This window comes from Leishmania panamensis (assembly GCF_000755165.1).
Source record: "Leishmania panamensis strain MHOM/PA/94/PSC-1 chromosome 32 sequence".
NCBI classification, from domain to species: Eukaryota; Euglenozoa; class Kinetoplastea; order Trypanosomatida; family Trypanosomatidae; genus Leishmania; species Leishmania panamensis.
Genome location: NC_025879.1, coordinates 565614 through 579578, shown reverse-complemented (window position 1 = coordinate 579578; position 13965 = coordinate 565614). Strand labels below are relative to the sequence as shown.

Genomic DNA, 13965 nt, shown 5'->3' with positions numbered 1-13965 from the left:
CGTGCCGTTGCCGGTGAATGCCGACGGCGAACTCTGGCTCGCCTTCGCCTCCGGGACTTTTTGCTCGCCCCCCTCCCTCCTCCCCAATGCGGCCAGGAAGGCACGGCAGGGACCCTGGCGGAACCTGCTCTCCGTTCATTACGCCGCGTGCTCTCTTTCGTTGTCGGGGTGCGGATTTCTCGAGACGTAACGGCGCCGCTGGGTGAGGGGACTGTTGCGCTTTCTCTTGTTCTGCTGGAGGGGAGGTCTGTATGTGCGGGCGTTGCCTCGAGCTTCCAGCTTCGTGGCGAGCTCTCCCCAGTGCCCCTAGGGGCCCCCTTTCTCTCTCGTTGTTTTCCACTGACTGTGCTCTCAGAGTAGGTCCGGCCCCTCCGACCCCCTTCATGCCACCCGCCAGTGCGACGGGAGGCTGGGCGGACGGGCGGTTCTGCACTCTCGTGCGTGTGCAGGCACCGCGAGTACGCGCATCGCTTTCTACTGCACGGGGATTTCACCCATGATGCTTATAACTGAAATGATGTCTTGTCCATCCCTGTTACTCTTGTTAGAGTTGCGAGCACCGTGACCTCGTCACTATTCCCACTAAGAACCGCTACGTCGACGCACACCTTACGCCTCCCCACTCCTCCCCCCCCCCACACACACACATACACACATACATATATACATATATAGGTAAAGTTCTGAGCCTGTGATTTTCTCCCCCTCTTTTCTCTTTACAAGTCCCTCGTGGTGGAGTTGGGGCGCTGTTTTTTTGTTCTGACATTTTTGGGTTCTCTGCCAGGCGTTCTTTCTCGTGTTCTCCCTGCACCCATCCCTGTGCGTATGCTTGGCGTAGCTCACTCTCGCAGTTGATCTCTCTCCCCTCTCTCTTCCAACGCCTGTGCGTGTTGGGGCGGTCAGCCTCGTCCACGGGGTGCAGTAGTTCATATTATTCGTGAAAAGGGCACAGAGGATTGACAATGAACCCAAACGGCACCCCGGCTGGCGGGTCGTTGTTCCAGCAAATGTACAGCGCGCAGCAGCAGCAGGCCTACGGAGACCACCCTTCTCAGCCACTGCCGCCTCCACTACAGCAACAACAGGGCAACCAGGGCGCCGCCTATCTGCAACACCCCTACGCAGCGCCGCAACAAAACGTGGCCACACCTTCGTGGACTCATGCCGGCCACAGCTACCAGCCCCAGCAGATGCCAGTCCCACAGTACAGCAACTACGCGCAGCAGAAGCCCGTACCGGTTCCGCTGGTGTACCAACCGTCGGTTCAGGATGACGACTACTACAAGGGTTTCCATGACGGCGTTGTGCGTCCATCTGGACCGGTGTGGGGAAGCGTTGTCAGCTGGATTGTGCCTCTTGTGGTTAACGTGGCCTTCTTTGTCGGTCCTATCTGGTATTTCCGGCGCAAGTACATGCAGGCCATGGAGAGTACGACTAACTCGGCCTCCGCATTAGGGGGAAAGGGTGGCACTGGAGGCTCTTCCAGCATGATGAGCGGGCTCATGGATATGATGAACCCGATGAAGCCGAAGAACTTTCGCACCGAGGTGAGGGGGACGACATTCAAGGATGTCATCGGTATCCCAGAAGCGAAGGAGGACCTGAAGCAGTACGTGGACTTCTTGAAGGACCCTGCTAAGTTCACTCGTCTCGGAGCGAGGCTGCCGAAAGGGTGTCTGCTGACCGGTCAGCCTGGTACCGGCAAGACGCTGCTGGCCCGCGCGGTGGCCGGAGAAGCAAGCACGCCGTTTTTCAGCTGCTCAGGCGCCGATTTTATTGAGATCTTTGGCGGCAGCGGCCCAAAGCGCGTGCGTGAGCTTTTCGAGGAGGCAAAGAAGGCGGCCCCATGCGTCGTGTTCATTGATGAGATCGACGCGATCGGCTCGCGCAACCAGGGAGGCCGCTCCATGGGCGGCGGCAGCAGCGAGGAGAACCGTACCATCAACCAGCTTCTTGCCGAGCTGGATGGTCTGACCAGCAAGGAGGCGATAGTGGTGATTGCCGCCACAAACTATCCAGAGGCTGTTGACAAGGCGCTGCTGCGTGAGGGTCGCTTTGACCGAAAGGTAAATATTCCCATGCCCGATCATAAGGCACGCTGCGAGCTATTTGAGTTTTACCTTAACCGCATCATCACAGGCGACCCAAACTGTAAGCCCAAGGTTCAGGTCTTCAAGACGCGTCAGCAGGCTGAGGTTGGAGGTAGCGGTGCCGCATCAGCGTCTCACTCATCTACCTCGGTCACCAGCGAGGAGGTCAATACAGAGAGGAAGACGCTGGTGACCGAGGACGCCAAGCCTGAGTCGTTGAAAGTAATCCCCGGCGTGAGCAATAAGGACTACGCCGTCGTGCTGTCCGAACGCACTCCAGGCGTGTCGCCAGCACAGATTTCTACAGTCGTGAACGAGGGCGCCCTCAACGCGGCCATGAACGGCAAGGATGTTGTGCCGCTGGAGGTGCTTCAGGACAGCATTGACGACGTTCTCATCGGCAAGAAGCACCGTCAGCGCATGAGCGACACGGCGCTGCACCGCACGGCCTATCACGAGGTGGGCCACTGCATCATGGCCTGGACAAACCCGCTGCAGAAGGACGTCATCAAACTGTCCATCATTCCCCGTGGCCGCGCCGGCGGGTACACCCAGCAGGTGCAGGACGAGGCGATGGAGCCGCAGACAGACGAGTTTCTCTTTTCGCAACTGTGCGTGCTGATGGGTGGCCGAGCTGCAGAGCGAATCTTCGAGAGGGACATCTCAATAGGTGCCATGGACGACCTACAGCGTGCCACGCGCTTGGCGATGGAGAAGCTGCTGAAGTATGGCATGTCCAAGACGATCGGCCAACTCGCCTTCAAGCCAAATGACAAGAATGACGGCCGCGCGTGGATGACATGGTCAGAGAATCTGCACGCCAAGGTGGAGGCCGAGGCCCGCGCGCTTGTCGAGTCGGCATACGTGCACACCGAGAAGACTTTGCTGGCTCACAAGGAGCAGCACCAGAAGCTGGCCGAGTTGCTCCTTGGCAAAAAGGAGCTGAATAAGGCGGACATTGCGAGCGTCCTTGGCGCCCGCCCGGTGCTGCGGGCCTAGAAAAAAGCGGCGCAGAGGAATCAGAAGATTCAGCGTTCTGCGGGTGTTGAGCGGTATGAAAAAAGGAAAAAAGGAGTGCGTTCGTTGTTCTCGCAGAGACGCAACATCTACCGTTGAAGGTCCTTCGCTGTGGTGGCCCCCGCGCCCCGGCTAGCAAGGGGATTTCATAGGGGAGTGCGGAGGAGCATATGGCTTTGTCACCCCACGCCTCCCTTATACGGCAATGCTTCTTTCTATTCTCCTCAACTCTTCGGATTTTTGCTGATTGCTTTCTTTTTTTTTTTACTGCTTTGCCTGGATTGCTTGCGATATTGGACGCTCAACTTCTGCGCCCCACCCCCCCTCCCCACATCCTATTCGTTTCTGTGCGTGTGGTGTTGCTCTACACAGTGTTCCGCCTCTCTTGCTTTGCACTCTTGAAATCTGCAGTCGAACACCACGCTCACCTGCTAGATTTGCTCGTATTGGCTGTGCTGGTGGCCTTGTGATTACTCCGTCAAGAGTACGGTGGCTCTGCGACTTGCAAGAGGGAGCTTCCCGTACCGGTAACAGAAATGTACGGTGCCTGGTTGTATTTCTCTGCTCCTTGCTTGTGTGTATCTGTGGGTAAGTGAGTTAAGTTGTCGGTACGTTTGTTTTCTTCTGTTGTTTGGACTCGGTTGTCTTGTCGTTCATCTTATCCGCCTTCCTCCTTTCTCTTTCCACTTGTCTTTTCAACCATTTCTAACACAAATGGAGAAGGGGAACCTCTCCCCTTCTCTCTCTCACGCCCCCTACTTGCTTTGCTAGGTGCCACAGAAAAACAACAACAACCTCCAACCGAGGCGCGGCCTTTCACGACTCTGTCGCAGGGGCTGAGTGGCTATGTCGTCGGCTCGCTTGAAGTGTTATTTGCAGATGGCGATGACAAGAACTTTGTTGGGAGCTTGACTAGATAGCGTGAAATCACCGGTGCAGCTTTAACGTACAGCTGTGGAGCTGCTTTGGCGGGCGAGAGCGTCTCTCTGGGATGAATCGCAATGGCCTACCATCGATACGCCTCGGTCTCGCAGTCCTGCTGCTTTGCGTGGCTCTCTCTTCGCTGCCGCGGTCCCCCGAAAGTGTGTCGTAGTATGAGTCTGCAGTGCCTATGATTATCCATGCGATCCATCGACCTTTACCCTTTGTTTTTCATATCGCTGGCACCTTTTATTTCTTTTTGTGTGTCCTGTTACGTGGCTTCGCACTTCAATAGGTGCGATACCGACACACCCACCCACCCCCCACACACACACAAATGTGCGACTCTCGCTGTTGGGAACTACTTCTACTAGATAGCTATACTATCAGGCGACTACGCAGAGAGTACTGACAGAGACGAAGAGACGTTGGCGGCCTCTTCAGTGGGTGCTTGTACTGCCCTGTCTCCCTCTCCCACCTCCTCCTCGACTGCGGAGACGACGACAAGAAACAAAAGGGCTGCTGTGCCGGAGGACATTCTCACCTTCCCTTTGGCTTCGGAGCCTCACTAGAAGGGAGTACCCTACCCTGGTAGGACACAACGGTGTAACTCTCTTTGCGCGGATCCCTCTTTTCCATTCGACACTCTTCCCCAAGGGAAAAACAAAAGAAGAGAAGCCGCCGTTAAAGCGAAAACAAAAAACGTAAGCGGAGAGGCGCGGATGATCACCTCCGCACCTGATCTTTCGGATGGTCTGGTGACTCTACCGGCTGCCGAGCTACGTGAGTCACTGGAGAACATACTCTCCGCTATTAGTGCCTCTGCGCACTCGTGCTCGGAGGAGAGCAGGGCACTGGAGGTGCAGCGTCAGCGGGTGCTGACGCTTCTCTTCAAGCTGGATCGAAGACAAACTTCCTTCGACTCACTGGATACCACAGTGCCGCGCCACGGTACTCTTTTATCCCCAGTCAGCGCAGAGACGACCGTCGAACATGGTGGCTCTTTGCATGTCTTCGTCCGCAACAGCGAGTCTGCCGATGCACGGACTGACGTACCGGGGGATCAATTCCGCACGGCTTTCAGAGAGGACGACAAGGTGCACGCTAGATCGATGCCACACCCATACCATCGCTGCCTCCTGGGTAACCTTTTTTCTCAGTCAATACAGCGGGACATGACGACGCCTTTGGCTTGCATGTTTCCTTGCGTCTCATCCCCACCATCCTTGTCAAGGGGTGAGGCGGATGGATTGGAAGGTGACGGTGAAAAGGACTCTGGTGTGTGTGCCGCAAGCACCCGACTGCAGCAGATGGGGCAATTATGCTGTTCGCCTGCGGCGCTACCTTCTTTTTCGAACGATGAGGGAGGGAGTGGTCGTGGGTGGCATGACTTGGCATCACGCTTTCAGCGACACAGTCGTGTGGACGAGGATTCTCCAAAACCACAAGAGATGCGCTCCTGCGCCCCGTCAGCGCAGGTTAATACTCAGAATAGTCGCCAGTGGAATAGCGATACGACGGTGTCGCGTAGCTTCTGGATCAACGTGTGGCCCTGCTATGGTGGCACCTCGGCGTCTCACACTCAGCATCCAACACGCATCCTCGTGCGAGGGCGGTACCGCTACATCGAAGAGGTGATGGAGAAGGCGGCGAAGCTGACGAACTGCAGGCCCGCCTCCCACGGCTTTTACACGCCTGACGGATGTCCGATTCGCAACCTGGAGAGCTTGGTCCCGGAGCAGCACTACCTCCTCTTTCCTTTCGGGGGGTTTTACCGCAAGCAAACCGTCCCTACCGCACTTTTGTGGCAATTGTACAGTGACGCACGCCACATTGTGCAGTGCCTGTAGTGTGATGAGTGAGCGCAAGAGTTTGATGCGACCATTTGGGGTGGCGCCCATTCGAACACACCGACTAGCCACGATTTGTACAGAGCGCACATGGCGTGCACTTCTCTCTTTTTTAGTATTTCCTTTTCTTGTTTTGGCACTCCGCGGGTTTCTCGTGGTCACCTCGCCAACACCTCGGCGGTGGTTAGTCCACGTCTCTCCGGTATGTCTGTCTGTCTGTGTCAGCGCGTGCGTTTTACGTTTAAAGGTGATGTTTCTCTTATTATGTTCTTCACCGCTTGTACACCACCTCCTACTCTTCCTCCTCTCGCTTGCCTGCTCCTTCAGTGCTTGTAGGGCTCCTCACCTTTTTTGTATGCTTGTGCATATATGCACCCCCCCCTCCCTCCTCCCCCAGCTAACGAGGATGTCCCATACTCACCCCCCTCCTTTCTGTTCTTTGCTGCTCCTTGGCGCGGTAGAGCACTCGACTGTGGCAGTGTTCGCGCGCGCGAACACTGTCACAACACCCACAACGGCGGCGATGAAAAGGCTATGGGGGGAAAGCGCTGTCAGCTTGGCTTGGTTGGCTTCTCAGTAAGGCGCTCTTGTCTCCTCCCCTCTGAGCAAACGAGTCACGTGAGAGGGTATGTGGCGGGGAAAACACGCGTCACGCTGCGCATATCTGTGCAATGTGCGTTGGTTACGATCTTTTTATTTGCCTTCTCAAGCTCAGTCTCCTCGTTCCACATTACCCCCTACCTTCGGTTCCTGCCTCACCCACTCACTCCTTGGTTGTGCTCAGTACTTCCTGCCAGTCATCCCTCCCCTCCTTCCTGGTGGACACATACACCTTTTCGCCTTCACGAATACCTACAGACACAAATTCTCCTTGGCTTCTCCTGCAGAAGGGGACGACTACGCTGCACCGTAGATTCAACCTCCACCTCTGCCCCCCCCCCCCCCCTAGAAAGGAGCATGAGTCAGGGAGGTAGTCGCCGCAAGGTGTATGGCTTCAAGGCGGAGCGTCAAGCTTTCTTTTCAAAAAATGTGCGCCAAACATTCCTCGAGGAGGGACGGCGAAAGAAGGATGAGGAGCGCGCTCGCATGGAGGCTTACCGAAAGCTCTGCAAAGAGGAGGGGATTGTGTCAAAGCGACTGGAAGACTACGACCGCACCCGCAAGTCTGCCACAGAGGAACTGAGCAGCATTCTTGAGCAAGTCGACTATGACCAGAGCCTTACAAACAACGAGAAGAAGAAACGCAAGTACAACCTGAAGCGCAAGTTTTCGGCGACGACAGTCAATGACCTCATCGACAAGAAGCAGAAGCACTACAATGCTGTCTCTGGAATGGAGGAGGTGCAGCGCAAGCGGCAGAAAGAGCGGGAGGAGAAGCAGCAGGCGCGGCTGGAGCGCGAGCAAGAAAAGAGGGCGTGTGTGCAAGCACGCAAGTCGCGCAACACACTCTTTGCTAAGCGGACCAAGAAGGGGCAGCCAGTCATGTCAAGCCGTATCGAATCCCTGCTGCAGAAAATCGGCAAGCAGTGACGGTAAACCTTTGAGAGTGGCGATGGATAGGACCACTGTTAGGGACACGCGCACAACCTTCACAAACAGAACCTCCAACGCTAGTACATTCATTTCACAAAACTCACTACTGCGATTAAGCCTTGGGGGAGAGCTTACCGCTTTATCCCCTCCTGCCGACAGTGCGCTCTACTGTGCTACTTCTCTGTCCACCGCATAGTGTCTTTTTTCGTTGTTGAACCGGTGAGCCGTCTTCTTAGCGTACACGACCTCACTGGTGCATTTCCTGGACCCAGTTGTGCCTCTTCTTCTTTCCGTGTGGGAACCCTAAGCGTGTAAGCTGACGCTGCTCCGGTTGGCGCAGCCTCTGTCTTCTGGTAACGTGAACAACGATCACGCACTCGCAGCCAGACTCATCCCCCGAGTGGAAGAGGGCAAGCGTACTCCTCAGCTCAAACCAAGCGCGGTCGAGAGGAGGTCGGTTTTATCCACAAAGTCGAGTGCCTCACTCCCGGATGGCGCACACCGCTTGGTTTCTCTCTCCCTCAGGACCGGCGAATAGTTCAGCGCGTCGTATCCCGGGTCCAGCACCCTCGCTCTCTGTGTGGGGAGAGGCCAAGAAGCCCCCCCTCCCCTAATCCCTGTGCTGTCCACGCCAAGCCACTTCTTGTTGTGTCAGTGACAAGTACCCTACGGACGTGGGGAAGCGAGAGCGATGCATCACTTGCTGATGTCAGCCGCCAAGTCTTGTATGGTGTGACACCGGAGCAACTCGCAACGCGGAACACGCTTACACGATCCACATGATAGTTACAATGCCAGTGTGACTCGTGTGGTATGTCACCCGGCCATCGCTACCTACTGCTGTGGGGAGCCTGAGTGTGCCACCCAGTGGGGGGATGCACCAGGTAGCGACCGGCACAATGGGGACGGCGGAGAGGCGACCTGCGGAGCGGGGGGGGGGTAGGTGAGCCGAGGTCGAAGCAGGGACTGTGCTGAGATGACTGAGTCGGCGCACTGCTGTACTGTCCGTGTCTAGGGCTGCTTTGCATGATAAGGGTGTTGTCTGGCAGGGGTAGAGCGGAGTGTGACTCATGTTGTGCGACGGAGAAGGGACACGCTTGGAAAGGACAAAAAGCCACTTCGGTGCACTCAGGCTCCTGGCTTCCAACGAGGGGCCTTGATCGTGGTCTGCAGAGTCTCTTGAACATGATGGTAAGTGTGCACCTCGTAATCCTGACTAGCCCATGGGGGAGAGGCTCACAGTGCGTATAGTCAACAGCAGCACCCAACCTAGAGTCTCTCTACCGCTCGCAGTGTGGACACGGGTCCCTCCATTTACGCCTGTATTGGTACATCTTCTTTTGGCTTCCACATCTGTCTTACGTCTCTCCTACACCATCACCTACCGAAATCCGCACACGCGCCACGACTCGTTTTTCTACCACTGGTCCCATCCTCACCTCTGCGCGGCCACTGCAGTGATGCCCAGACATGGGCTAGTCTCGTTTCATTCTGTGGCACTTTGACGGTGATCCCATACACTTGGGTAGACATAGGGAGTGCATAGTACCGTGCAGCTACTCGCCTACTCGAGTTTATTCGCTCTCTTTCTCTCTCTCTCTCTGTGTGTGTGCGTGCGACCCAAACGAACAAGAGCAAAACATGGCCAGTAAGAGGGACCGGCGCAACAGTACGGAAGCGCTCACTTTTCTGTCCTGCAGTGACTACCTGAGCGCTCATATCTCCGAGATGGGGTACTTCTGGGGGTGTGTCCTTCTCTTAGTAGCCATCATTTTCCCTCTAGCTGTGATGGGATGTCGCTCTCACTCCGTGTTTCGACGCCGCAGGTTGCGGTCACCTGCCCCGTTTAGCTGACGTCCCTCCATCAATTCTTTCGTGTGTGTGAGTGTGTGTGGGGGTGTTTGAATGGTGATTCATTTTGGGCTGAATGGAGCGGCGAAGGAAGGCCGAGAGGAAAGGGGGATGAGATCGCAACCGTTTCTTTGTGGGGGTGGGAATATGGCGCCTTACTGTCCTCTCCATCGGTGTGCATTGTTTCTATGGGAGGTGGCCATTCTAACTTGATCCCCGCATGGTGCTTCTTTATTATCTGCTCGGCAGCGCCTTACTGCGTGTATTTTTGAGGATGGCTAGTGGCGTGTACATTCTCTAGTTTGGCGGCTACTAGCGACTTATGCACTCTCTCAGCCGACTTCTCCACGTCCTTCTCCCTTCTTATCAGCGGCCGGGGGTGCCTTTTTTGGGGGGTGGGGAGAAGGGGGGGGGACTGTGATAACAGTGAGTTGAGCTTTCTGTTGTGCGGCACGTTTGTGTCTTGTCTTTCCCCCAGGTATTGCAATAGGCAACAAACGTCGATTGCGCGAGAGGCCTCGGTAGGGCCTCTTTTTATTTAATCTTCGCTTCAGGCACGGAATGAGTAGGAAATGCCAACTGTTCTGCAGAGAGGTATTGACAACGAAAGGGGCATATTCATGGCTGAGAAATAGCCTCCAAAAAGGTGAGAGCGCTCTCCCGGAAGAATGCGGCGCTGATTCACGTGCACACAGCGAAGAAGAGAACAGGCGAGTGCGTCCACGTGCTTTCTCGTATGTCTGCCCCTCTCTCTCTGTGTGTGTACGTAATCCAGATAGGAGACCTGTAGCAGGGAGGGGGGACGGCTTGCCACTCATGTTGCACGTTCTCAACTCGTGGGTAAAAGAAAAATAGGTGTGAATGACTCCCTGTCGCAGATAACGGAGGGTGTAGTATGCATTCAACGCAGTGGTCAACTCTAATGGCTCTCTTATCTTGTCACTAGCGTTCGGTGTTGTTTGTTGTACTGTGACCTGGCGTGTTGCTGCTCGCGAACGCAATGCAAACGGAAAAGAAAATGTCAATGCGATACACACTCTCACCCTCTACGTGGGCAATGATGTAGACACTTTGCCGACCGAGGCCTCACCGCGTCGTGCCCAGGTTGCTTTTTCCTTTCTCCGCCTCTTTTTCGTTCTACTCCCAGTGAAGCATTCCTGTGCCTTGCTCCTCATGAATGCACGACAACTGCCTCAGTCGTGCTGTGTGCCTGTCCTCTTTACCGCCTGCTCCTTTTCAGCCCCTCCGCAGGCCCCCCTCCTTTACTTTCTACGCTACTCGGCACTTACACCTGCTCTTCACAAACATTCTCCCACTCACAATCTTTCTTTTGGCGTCCTCGACCATTTGGCCACTCCCCCTTCTCCTCTCCCCGCCTCTGTGTCGTCTTGTCGTGACTCAGTAGAAAAAGAGGTTCGGCTGTGACTGTGTGTGTGTGCGTGTCTTGTGCTATTCTGTCTTGCGACAAGCACAGAGGCGATCAGCTACGAGGCTCTACGCGGTAGCAGACTCTGCGCCTTCTGCTTCCCATCAAGGATTTCTTTTTTTGCTTCGAAGCAGGAGGGAAACCGCACGGGACCTCTGCGAGAACACTGGGTTTCTATCCGACTGAGAGCATTCCTCACTGCCGAGACCACTTATTGTGCTACTCGCCTTTCATCAACCATATCTGTACTATTCCTGAGACGCCAACAGTCTAGAAACCGCCACCCTTACTCTCTCTCTCTCTCTCTGTGGAACTCTTGTCCCCAGACGCGGAAGGGTTTCTATTGGAGGCTTGCACTTCTTATCGGCCTCTTCTCTTGCATGAGCAACAAATGCATCTGCCAGAGACATCCCCTCGTCTTGGTCAACATAACTCACCGGAGCGTAATTCGTTTCTTTATTCCCTTTTGAAGAGGAGGCTGCCGGCGTCATGCGCACTTCCGTATCAATGCTGCCGTTACTTTATGGGCACCGCGGTGGTTCCCACAATGCAGCGGCTGCGCTCGCCGCGCGACGCTTTTTTCGAAGCACCGGTGCCTGTCTTAAAAAGGATTCGAGGTCAGTATCCTCGGCGCCGCCCAGAACCGAGTCGGACGCTCCCACAACTCCATCATCATCGACGTCCTCGGCCAACCACAGTGCAAGTGAGAGCAATGCGCATGCCGCGCTGGCGGCAACTGCCACTGCTAAGTGCGGCTCCTCTTTTGCCTCCTCAGCGTCTCAGCGAGGCGCTATTGAACAGGTAGATGGTGTGGTGCGCACCGCAGGGCTGTACACGCACACCATTCTCACCGAGGCTGACAGGGTACCGACTGGGGTGGCAACGTCGGCTGCGGCATCCTCCGTGAGCACTGGATCCGGATTCAATGTTGCGCGAAAAAAGCATGCGTCCGTACCACTACGCAGTAGCGACACCTCTGCAGAGCCAGTACATGGGAGCAGCGATGCATCCTTGCCGCCGCCCCCGCCAAGTGCGCAACGTGAGATGACAGCGCAAGGAGAGGCTGTGAAGGACGTCAAGACTGCAGCACGACCGCAGGACGGTCCGATGGTGCCAGATTACGGGCCACTGCGTGCGACAGGCTTATGGTCCGTAGATGAGGTGCTTGATGAGTCGAAGAAGACGGTCGAGTTCCGGCGCATCGACGATGTCGAGAGCGAGATCATTGAAAACCTGAAGAATGTCGAGGAGGCCCTCGTCCCGTATGAGGAAGAGGAGGCATGGAAGCACAAACTGATGTTTGAGTGCAAGTTCAAGAAGACACCAAAGCACCTCACGTGGAAGGAGCTTGGCGAGGAGATCGAGTGTATGGACTGTGTGATTGAGCTGGATGAGCACCGTCCCGAGGAGATTTTCACCATTTTCTTCTACTTCATCGTTAAGAAGACCGGCACGCGCGACCTGGTGTGGTCAGCCCGGAATGACGTCTCGTACTCGGAGGGTTTTACCGATCTCCTGGCCGCTGTCGGTGCATGCTTGGGCCGGTCCGACGTACATCGCACCATCCGCTTTGATGACGGGGTCGGCTGTACGCGAGACCTCACCTTTCGTAAGCGGTCTCGCTACACATCCGACGTGTACGTGGCCTTTCGACCACCCGAGAAGTACGACAAGTTTCAGCGGAAGGAAGAGAAGGACGAGTACGAAGCAGCAATGGAGAGGGAGGGCATGAGTATGTGGGGGTACCACCCGTCCCTCATGGATCCGGAGTTCAGCGAGCTCGACTTCAAGGACCCTGAGGGCACGTACGAGATTGCCCTATCCGCTCACAGCTTCTCGTTTATTGTCCTGCGTGCCATTCGCCGCCTGCTGGCTCGGCCAATGAAGGACTTCTACCGACCTTCGCAGCTGATGCGCACGGCGAAGGTGAAGATGGAGGACGAGATCGGTTTCACGCACGCCTTGAAGGGCTGGCTAGGCGTCGATGAGCAACTCTACCCGCACCACACGCCTATCGAGGCGCTGCAGGACCACTGGCTTGGCAAGGACGCCCCATTTAGTCTCTGCGCCATTGTCAACAAGCTGCGTGAGATGAACTACCTCAAGAAGGAGAACCCTGAGTTGCAGTCGTGGCTCTCCGTGCGGAGCCACGACACCCACCTCGCCATTCGCAACATGGGGGTGAAGCTGCTCGGAGTCGGGGCCAGCACACTATTTGTTCCATTTTCGCATAACGCCACTGTAAATTGCCTGCTTCCCAAGCCGCAGCAGCGCCGACTGGAGAGTCGAGTTTCGCTGAACGCTGTTTTGGGGCTTCCAGACGAAACGCGCAAGCTGAAGGAGTTCAAGAAAATTACTGGTCACGACCGCATCACCGAAGTGACAACATCCAGCACGTGGGAGACTGCGACAGTCACGCCCTCCAGCCAAGAGGACGCGGCAAGCGTGAAGAACATGCCGATGTAGAGGGACGGCGCACAAGAAGGTTCGCGTTGCGAGCTCGCGTGCTTTTTGTGCATAGTGTATGTGCTCGCGTGCGTCGCTGAGGGTTGTTTAGGATGGTGCACTTTTTCCCCTTCGTGGAGGTAGTACGTCATATATGGAGCTTCGCGCGTGCATGTGTATGTGTGTTGTGGAGGGAGGAGGAGGAGGGGAAGCAGCGGCTGACGAAGGGGACGGAGGCGGATCGATTCTCGCAGTGCCCTTCTCGCTCTGTGCCGCCTTTTTGCTTCTGCCCGCTTCACGCGTAGACTTGGTGTGATGGGTGGGTTGCCTTGTTTTTTTTTCTCACCCGTAAGAGATCCTCCGATTTAAGTTCTCAACTATTCACTGAAAGAGAAAAACAACAAAAGGCGCGACTGACGTAAGGTCACGAAGGAGCTAAACGGTTTCACCACTCCGCGGGGTTGGGGAGAGGAGGCTGGTAAGAGACGCTGCCTGAACGCTGTGGACTTCAGCGTGTACGTTTTTTTTTTTGCCGCATTCGCGCCTGCATCGAGATAGAGAAGCCATGGTGGCGGTGGTCGTGGTGATGGCCTGGTGTAGAGAACTGCTTAGGCGCTCGTGACCAGCGCTTCAGATTACATCGCTTCCTTCCTCTAAGGGCCCCAAGCAGATATCGAGAAATCGTTGAAGTGGTGCAGGAGAAGCGAAACCATTTTGTGCAACGAAATCTTCTTCGTGGACGGAGAGCAGCAGCGCCTTACGTGATCGGCGCTGCTCGACTCAGCGGATCACTTTTGCTTTGGTTTAACCTGCCTCTGTGTGTGTGTGTGGG

The 13965-nt window shown here is 55.7% G+C and overlaps 4 protein-coding genes across 4 annotated transcripts, besides 1 other annotated feature; all 4 read left to right on the top strand.

The window, feature by feature from the left end:
• Positions 1-962: 962 nt before the first annotated feature.
• Positions 963-3089, top strand: LPMP_321590 (ATP-dependent zinc metallopeptidase, putative; the record flags this gene model as incomplete). The annotated part of the gene is made up of 1 exon (XM_010703543.1): positions 963-3089. One exon carries the CDS (start codon positions 963-965, stop codon positions 3087-3089), a length of 2127 nt encoding a protein of 708 aa, XP_010701845.1.
• Positions 3090-4750: 1661 nt separating this feature from the next.
• Positions 4751-5878, top strand: LPMP_321580 (hypothetical protein; the record flags this gene model as incomplete). Its single annotated transcript, XM_010703542.1, has 1 exon — positions 4751-5878. The coding sequence occupies one exon, from the start codon at positions 4751-4753 to the stop codon at positions 5876-5878; it is 1128 nt and encodes a 375-aa protein (XP_010701844.1).
• A 957-nt stretch (positions 5879-6835) lies between these two features.
• On the top strand, positions 6836-7408 carry LPMP_321570 (hypothetical protein; the record flags this gene model as incomplete). The annotated part of the gene is made up of 1 exon (XM_010703541.1): positions 6836-7408. The coding sequence occupies one exon, from the start codon at positions 6836-6838 to the stop codon at positions 7406-7408; it is 573 nt and encodes a 190-aa protein (XP_010701843.1).
• A 542-nt stretch (positions 7409-7950) lies between these two features.
• Positions 7951-8522: a repeat region.
• Positions 8523-11732: 3210 nt separating this feature from the next.
• Positions 11733-13154, top strand: LPMP_321560 (hypothetical protein; the record flags this gene model as incomplete). Its single annotated transcript, XM_010703540.1, has 1 exon — positions 11733-13154. One exon carries the CDS (start codon positions 11733-11735, stop codon positions 13152-13154), a length of 1422 nt encoding a protein of 473 aa, XP_010701842.1.
• Between the last annotated feature and the right edge of the window lie 811 nt (positions 13155-13965).